The sequence below is a fragment of the Galeopterus variegatus genome, unplaced genomic scaffold (assembly GCF_000696425.1).
Source record: "Galeopterus variegatus unplaced genomic scaffold, G_variegatus-3.0.2 Scaffold1855, whole genome shotgun sequence".
Lineage (NCBI taxonomy): Eukaryota > Metazoa > Chordata > Mammalia > Dermoptera > Cynocephalidae > Galeopterus > Galeopterus variegatus.
The window spans coordinates 210663-218607 of NW_007727966.1; the positions used below are offsets into that span (position 1 = coordinate 210663).

The 7945-nt window shown below is 54.2% G+C and overlaps 1 protein-coding gene across 1 annotated transcript; it reads left to right on the top strand.

Annotated features, from left to right (window-relative positions):
- The first annotated feature begins 927 nt into the window (after window positions 1-927).
- On the top strand, window positions 928-7697 carry TRMT1 (tRNA methyltransferase 1 homolog (S. cerevisiae)). The gene is made up of 17 exons (XM_008579308.1): window positions 928-1016; window positions 1242-1530; window positions 1611-1666; window positions 1920-2062; window positions 2209-2396; window positions 3588-3703; window positions 3783-3895; window positions 5025-5173; window positions 5340-5426; window positions 5520-5589; window positions 5672-5806; window positions 5894-5979; window positions 6240-6348; window positions 6429-6505; window positions 7063-7182; window positions 7263-7392; window positions 7524-7697. The coding sequence occupies exons 2-17, from the start codon at window positions 1271-1273 to the stop codon at window positions 7671-7673; spliced, it is 1989 nt and encodes a 662-aa protein (XP_008577530.1). The 5' UTR covers window positions 928-1016; window positions 1242-1270; the 3' UTR covers window positions 7674-7697.
- Window positions 7698-7945: the final 248 nt, after the last annotated feature.

The window sequence follows — 7945 nt, forward strand, 5'->3', positions numbered from 1 at the left end:
AAACTTTAGCTTCCTGTAAAACGAAAACAATGACTGCTTTTATTGTGCCAGGCACGGTTTTAGGCACTTTTTAGGAGGTTTTAGGTAGGAACTATTCCACAAACACTTATAGAAAATAAAGAGAGGCACAGAGAAATGAAGAAACCTAAAGATCACACAGCAAGGAAGTGGTGGCAGGTGCCAGGATATAAACCCAGGCTCAAGAAGCGATAACAAAAGCTAAGACTTTCATGAGGTTTAAGCGATACCAGGTCCTGTTAGCATTTTACCTGCGCCAACCAGTTTAATTCTCACCACAACTCAATAACGAACGTTAAAAGGTTCTGCCCATTTTGCAAATAGGGAAAATTAACCACAGAGTTAAGAACAGCTAACAATGCAAGCTGAGACTGGAACCCAGGCAGGCAGGACCACTATGCTCTCCTGCCTTCACACACCGACTAGGACTTATCGAGGGCTTACTATGTGAGAGTGTCTGCTTTGCACACTTTCTAGGCATTCTGTCGTTTAATCTTTGCTCTACCTTGGAGGCTAAGATTCTTATTTAACAGGTAAGGAAAGTGAGGCCCAGAGAGTTTAAGGAAATTGCCCAGAGCACGTAGTGGAACTGGGCTACAAACCCAGTAAATCCGATCCCAGAGCCTGAGTTATCCCTGCAGGGTGCTTTGAAATAATATGTACGATACAACACCCAACACACAGGAGACGATCAATAGGTGTTGAGTTTCTCCGCTTACCGCCCCTTTTCTGAGCCACAACTTCCGCATCTGTGAAATGGGACTAGTTATGAGTTCCCTCCCAGGGAAGCCGCTGTAATTAAGGCCACCCGTACAGCACGTTCAGCGCGCTACCTTTCTGTACTGTATTTTGATCCGGACCACCCACCGTAGGTGGCATCACTGATTGGCTAATTATGTCACGTGAACGGCCCTCCCACTGTGCCAACATGGCGACGCCCAGGTCCTAATCCGGGAAACGTGCACCGAAACTAATTCGGTACTCTGGGCCGGGAGAAGGTGAAGAGGGCCTGGGCGGTGCAGGGAGTGGTCTGGGTTGGGGGTGGGCCCGCTCGAGGACTTCCGAATCTGCAAAGGCCAGTCCTCCCGAAAACTGGGGACGTCATCTTACAGAGGCCGCAGGGGGTCCTTAGTCTCTACTTTTTAAATGCGCTGGCCACCCCCTGGCCCCGGAATGCAGCTCTCTGATCCTCTCTCTATGCCCACCCCTGCCCCCCGAATTAGACTTGGCAATCAGAGGCGCCCGCGCGTGGATGTCCCATACGAGGATCGTTTTGTGGCTAAGCCTCACTCTCCGCTCCGCCCGAAGTCTCTGTAGAGCCCGATTTATGGAGGGGCAGCCCCAAGGGCCGCCGAATCCAGCACCGATGGAGAACGGCAGCAGGCCCTGCGGAGAAGAGCGCTTACGTGAAGCCCAGGAGACGACAGTCACCGAGGGGGCCGCCAAGATCGCCTTCCCCAGCGCCAACAAGGTCTTTTACAACCCGGTGCAGGAGTTCAACCGGGACCTGACGTGAGCAGGGGTCAACTTGGCAGAGGGGAGTGGGTCAGTGAGGATGAGGGGTTATGAGCTGATCCTCCGTCTCCCACCAGATGTGCTGTGATCACCGAGTTTGCTCGCATTCAACTTGGGGCCAAAGGAATCCAGAGTGAGTGGAGGTCCAGACTTCTGGTGGGTGTGGTTCACACAAAGCTCTCTCCCTTCCTGCCCCCCACCCCACACCCCCAACCTCCAGAAAGACACCAGTCACATAGCAGGTCTGGGATTCTGCTCCTTTAGCCTTTCCCCAGGGACTTTGGGAAGATTTCCTTCCATGAATCTTATGTATTATGAAGATTTAATGGGAGGTTTCTCAGAGGGGGCTTTGATACCCCCTGACTCGTGCCTCTGGTTGGTTGCAGTCAAGGTGCCAGGTGAGAAGGATGTGCAAAAGGTGGTCGTGGACTTGTCGGAGCAAGAAGAGGAAAAGATTGAATTGAAAGAGGGTGAAAATCTGGCCCCAGGAGACCAACCTCAAACGGCTGCTGTGGGAGAGATCTGTGAGGTATGACCTGAGCACAGGAGGTGGCAGCCCGGGAATCCAGTGGGTGACAGGAGGGAGGGCTCCTGGAGGTGGGCAGCTATAGGAGGTGGGGCCCAGAGGAGGGTGGAGGCATAGGTGTGAGTGGGGCTCCCTGCTTACTCCAACAGGAAGGCCTGTGGGTGCTGGAGGGCCTGGCAGCTTCAGGTCTACGTTCCATTCGATTTGCCCGAGAGGTACCTGGGCTCCGATCTGTGGTGGCCAATGACTCCTCTGCTCAGGCTGTGGATCTCATTCGTCGTAATGTGCAGCTCAATAACGTGGCCCACCTGGTACAGCCCAGCCAGGCCGATGCCAGGTAGGTTCTGGGCAGCACAGCCTAGGGGGTGGCCTAGGGACTACCTGGGGTCAAATTCTGGCTCTGGCTTATTCTCACTGCATGACCTTGGGCGAGTGACTTAGCCTCTTTGAGTCCGTTTCCTTGTCTGTCAAACAAGAACAGTAGTTCTGCAGGGGTTTCTGTGATGATTAAGTAGTAAATAATAATTGGATAGCCCATACTCTGTGCCAGAAATAAGTACCATGATGGTCTCCATTTTAGACTTAACTACTTAACTTTTTGTATTTCTTTCATTAATCAAATGAACCGTCGTATTTCCATTCATTGCTATGTGCCAGGCACTGTTCCTGCCAGAGATGCATGAGTAAGCAAAACAGACAAAATCCGTGACCATTGTCAGAGTTGGCAAACTATAGTCTTGGGGCCCACAGCCTGGCTTTTTATGGCCCACAAGCTAAGAATGTTTTTTACATTTTTAAAGGGTTAAAAAAGAGAATATGCAGTAGGGACCATATGTGGCTCACAAAGCCTAAAATCCTAGTTGACTTTTTATAGAAAAATAAATTTTATTTTCCTGACCCTATTGGAATCTAATAGGAAATACATACAATACATACAATAGGATAAAAAGTAATCATGACAAATTAAGTAAATTATGTTGTAAATAAACTAGAGGTGAAAAGTCCTATGGAAAAAATAGAGGGTAGGGGGCATTGAGGAAGGTGGTGAGGGTTTTTTTTTTTTTTTTTTTTTTTTTTTGGTGGCTGGCCGGTATGGGGATCCAAACTCATGATCCTGGCGTTAAAAGGCTGCACTCTAACCAACTGAGTGCAATTTTAAATTACATGGTGAGGGTGGGCTTTGTTGAGAAGGTAGCATTTGTGTTTCCATATCTGCAAAGCAAACAACAGTAGCCCGTGCGGTTCTTTGGCATAGTTAAATGTGTTAATACATCTATAAACTGCTTGAAACAGTGTTAGGTATATACGTCCTATATCATTATTGGCTATTGTCGTTGTTTTTGTCATAGATGGGTAGACTGAGCCCATCTAAGGAGGAAAACCATAACTAATGGCCAAGGCAGGACCTGAACCTGGGAAGCTGGCCGCCGAGTTCTAACCAAAACCACCTCACTGTGGGAATTAACATGTGTAGGGGACAGGGCAGGTACCTGGTGTGGGAGACTGAGGACCTATTGCTCTCCTACAGGATGCTGATGTACCAGCACCAGAGGGTGTCGGAGAGGTTTGATGTCATCGACCTGGACCCCTATGGCAGCCCTGTCCACTTCTTGGACGCAGCTGTGCAGAGTGTGAGCGAAGGAGGTGAGGCCGGGCTGAGGAGGGGTACAGAGCAGGGCTCAGGGTGTTTGGAGGGTTTTCACTGCCCAGCCCTTCTCTGCAGGGCTGCTGTGCGTGACCTGCACGGACATGGCGGTGCTGGCAGGGAACAGCGGAGAAACATGCTACAGCAAGTACGGGGCCATGGCCCTCAAGAGCCGGGCCTGCCATGAGATGGTGAGGGGCCCTCCCAGCTAGACAGGGAGGTGAGGGGGCAGGTTCTGAACCCCCCAGGCACACCTTCATACCCCTTAGACCTACTCAGCTTCCTCTAGGCAGCTAGAGCCAGATCCATCCCAAGTTGTTAATGACAAGCATGTCTTTAACTTGCATAGTTCCTAAGAGTATGGGTTTCTAATCATGATCACTTTGGGGCAGTGGTTTCACCCAGGGTAAGAGCAGGTGGTCACATCATTCTTCCTAGGATTCTGTATTGTAACAACTTTTCCAAAGAAAAAAATTTTTTTTTTTTTTTTCTAAAAGATGACCGGTAAGGGGATCTTAACCCTTGGCTTGGTGTTGTCAGCACCACGCTCACCCAATGAGCAAACCGGCCATTCCTATATAGGATCCGAACCCGTGGCCTTGGTGTTATCAGCACCGCACTCTCCCGAGTGAGCCACGGGGCCGGCCCCCAAAGAAAAATTTTTAAGGCTGTTTTTCCAGGTCTGAGTTCAAATTCTAGATTTGTGGGTGGCTCTAGCCAAGTGATTTCACCTTTCTGGGCCTCGGTTTTTGCATCTGTAAAATGGATGTGATGATGGCACTAACACTAATGGGTTGCTGTGGGAATTCGACAAGGTTGGGGCAGGCTATGTCAAGGGACCCGGAAAGGAGGGGCTCTTGTCCTTATTTCTTAAGATCAGTCTGAGAAATGCCACCTCCTTTCCCATGTTGGAGTCTCACAGCAGCCCCTGACAAGGAGGAGATCCCAGCAGTTCTGCAATGCCCAGTGTCCCCACTGCCTGACCATAGAGCCCTATGGGGCCAGAACACAGGTCTTCCCTCCACAGCACACACTGCAAGGCGTGCCAGCGATGCTAATCAGAATTGGTTCAGTCTACTGGGCCTGTGTGCTTCAGTCATTTAATGCCCCCAACAGGGTCACAAAGAGACAGGGACTGTTGTGATTTTGCAGATGAGGAAACTGAGGCACAGAGAGGTGGTATTCATTTGTCAAGGGTCTCACAGCCAGGGTGCTCGGGGCTAGGCTTGGAACCCAGGGAGCCGGGTTCCTTTATGAGCATCATGCATGGCTCCTGAGGGGGCAGTGAGAGAGGACTGATGCCCACTCTTCTGCCCCCAGGCCCTGAGAATTGTCCTGCACAGCCTGGACCTCCGTGCCAACTGCTACCAGCGCTTCGTGGTGCCACTGCTCAGCATCAGTGCGGATTTCTATGTGCGTGTTTTTGTTCGCGTCTTCACTGGCCAGGCCAAGGTCAAAGCCTCAGCCAGGTCAGCCTGGTGGTGGCGAGGAGGGGTGATGGATTGGAGAGAAGAGACATGTCTGTGCCTGGGGGAGCAAAGGGTTCTAAGGGGACCGAGCCAGTCTGAGGGAGAAGTTGGGGTGTGGTTAGCATGCTGGAACTCATGTCACCTCCCCTCCGCCGGCTCCCCACAGCAAGCAGGCGCTGGTGTTCCAGTGTGTGGGCTGTGGGGCCTTCCACCTTCAGCGCCTCGGCAAAGCATCAGGAGCCCCTGGTGGCCGGTGAGCAAGGGCGTGCTGGGGAAGAAGGTGAAGGGGGAATCCCAGGGTTGCTGCCACCTAACAGCCCAGCTCCTCTGGCCCCTCTGCATGCAGGGTCAAGTTCTCTGCAGCCTGTGGTCCCCCGGTGACCCCTGAGTGTGAGCACTGCAGGCAGCGACATCAGGTAGGGCTGGGCCAGGGGAGGTGAGGGAGCAGGGGTCTTGGAGGTCACATTCCCTGCTCACCTGTCCCCTGTGCGTCCACAGCTCGGTGGCCCCATGTGGGCAGAGCCCATCCATGACCTGGACTTCGTGAGCCGTGTCCTGGAGGCTGTGAGCGCCAACCCCAGCCGCTTCCACACGTCCGAGCGGATCCGAGGGGTCCTGAGCGTCATCACTGAGGTGGAAGCCTGGCTGTGACAGGGAGGGGGCTCTTCTGGTGCCGGTCCCTTTCACCGGCCGCCCATGCCCATCTGCTTCCCCTGGCAGGAGCTCCCAGACGTGCCTCTCTACTACACGCTGGATCAGCTGAGCAGCACCATCCATTGCAACACACCCAGCCTCCTGCAGCTACGGTGAGGGCCCCTGGGGCCGGGAGGAGGTGGCCCTGGGCCAGTTGGGCCATCGGAGTCCAGGGCTTCTCATGCACAGGTGCTCAGAACAGAACCCAGCAGCCCCGAGCCCTCACCAGGGGATAGACTTACTATGTTAATCACTTGCACGTAGTTACTGGGAGAAGTGCAGCCGTGCCAGTGCACACGACACGGCTCACACCCACACGTCAGCCCCAGCTTTAGGGTCCAGCCTCCCCCTCATGGTCCCTGCTGGTCCCCAGGTCGGCCCTCCTCCATGCTGGCTTCCGGGTCTCGCTTTCCCACGCCTGTAAGAACGCAGTGAAGACGGACGCCCCTGCTTCAGCTATCTGGGACATCATGCGCTGCTGGGTGAGGGCGGGGCTGACCCAATGGAAGTGGGAGAGCAGGCGGTGGCCCAATAGCCTCTGACCTCTGACCTCTGCCCCAAGGAGAAGGAGTGTCCAGTGAAACGGGAGCGACTGTCAGAGACCAGCCCAGCGTTCCGCATTCTCAGTGTGGAGCCCAGGTACAGGGACACGCATGCACGAGGGAGCAGGGCTGCCCATAGGCCAAGGAAGCACACATGTGTGCAGATGACAGACACTTCCCCACACAGACACACGCTCATCTGGATCTCAAGTGAGATCCAGAATCTCTCCACTTCTCCTTTCCTGCCCCACCCTCCCTTATTCACCACTATCTGTTCTCACTGTGCCCGGAGGGCACCTGTGAATACCCGAGGTAGGGCACATCCCTCTTCTACCCAGAACCATCCATGGCTCCCACATCACCCAGTAGAAGTCCTACCTGCAGCCCACCAGGACCTACATAGTCTGGCCTGTCACCTCCCTGCCCTCATCCTACTCCACTCTCTCCCCACCTCGTTCACTCCACACAGACTCCCACTCCCAGCACTGAGAACAGTGGATGCACACAGTAATAAAATAAACATGTTTATTAATTGAATGAGAAGATCTTGACACGGGCAGACACATCGTGCTACATTGAGGTGGGTGGGCCTCGTGGGTGGTCCGCACACACCCGCATGGTTGCTGCCCCCAGCCCCCATCCCCATTCCTGCAGGTTGCAGGCCAACTTCACCATCCGGGAGGATGCCAACCCCAGCTCCCGCCAGCGAGGACTCAAGCGCTTCCAGATCAACCCAGAGGCCAACTGGGGTCCCCGGCCCCGTGCCCGCCCAGGGTGAGTGGCAGTGACATGCGGGTGGGGTTCAGTTAGGGCAAGGGCCATATGAGGTCCCAGCTCCCCATCTCCTGGCACAGGGGCAAGGTGGCAGACGAAGCCATGGAGGAGAGACGCAGGCTGCTCCAGAATAAGCGAAAGGAACCGACTGAAGACCCGGCCCAGCGGGCTGCCCGGCTCAAGACATTTCCTTGCAAGAGGTTCAAGGAGGTGAGGTGCCTCCTGTCTCTCTCCCACTGTAGGATACATGGGTACCCTCCAGGCAATAGGGCTAGGTCAAGGGGAAGGCAGGGCTGGGAGAGCTCTGGGGCATGGGTTCACACTTACCCTGTTCCCACCAGGGCACCTGTCAACGGGGGGATGAGTGCTGCTACTCCCACAGCCCCCCAACACCCAGAGCCTCTGCTGATGCTATACCAAGTGACTGTCCAGAGACCTCCAACCAGAATCCCCCTGGGCCTGGGGCCACCCCTGGGCCAGGCGTAGACTGAGCCAATAAAGAGATATTACCTTCCTCTGATTGTCATTTGTCTGAGTGGGGAGGCTGCTTGTGGTTGATCTGTCCATCTCCCTGAGGGGCTCTGCCCATCTATATGGCCATGACTAGGGACTGTTCTTCTGTCCATCAGTATATCTGCCATCTGGGGGGGTTGTTTGTTCCTGACTGGGGTGTTCTGGCTGTATGGGAGGTGGGAGCTGACCAGAGTGTGCACGGTGGTCTGACCCTCTGCCACACCCAGCCGTTAGCTACCCGAGAGCCAGC

Bases quoted from the DNA above. Each gene is read 5' to 3' on its own strand.
- TRMT1 (XM_008579308.1), top strand. From the start codon at position 1,271: ATGTCCCATACGAGGATCGTTTTGTGGCTAAGCCTCACTCTCCGCTCC. The intron at 1,667-1,919 runs GTGAGTGGAGGT...GGTTGGTTGCAG, and splicing joins TGGGGCCAAAGGAATCCAGA to TCAAGGTGCCAGGTGAGAAG. The intron at 6,506-7,062 runs GTACAGGGACAC...CCATTCCTGCAG, and splicing joins ATTCTCAGTGTGGAGCCCAG to GTTGCAGGCCAACTTCACCA.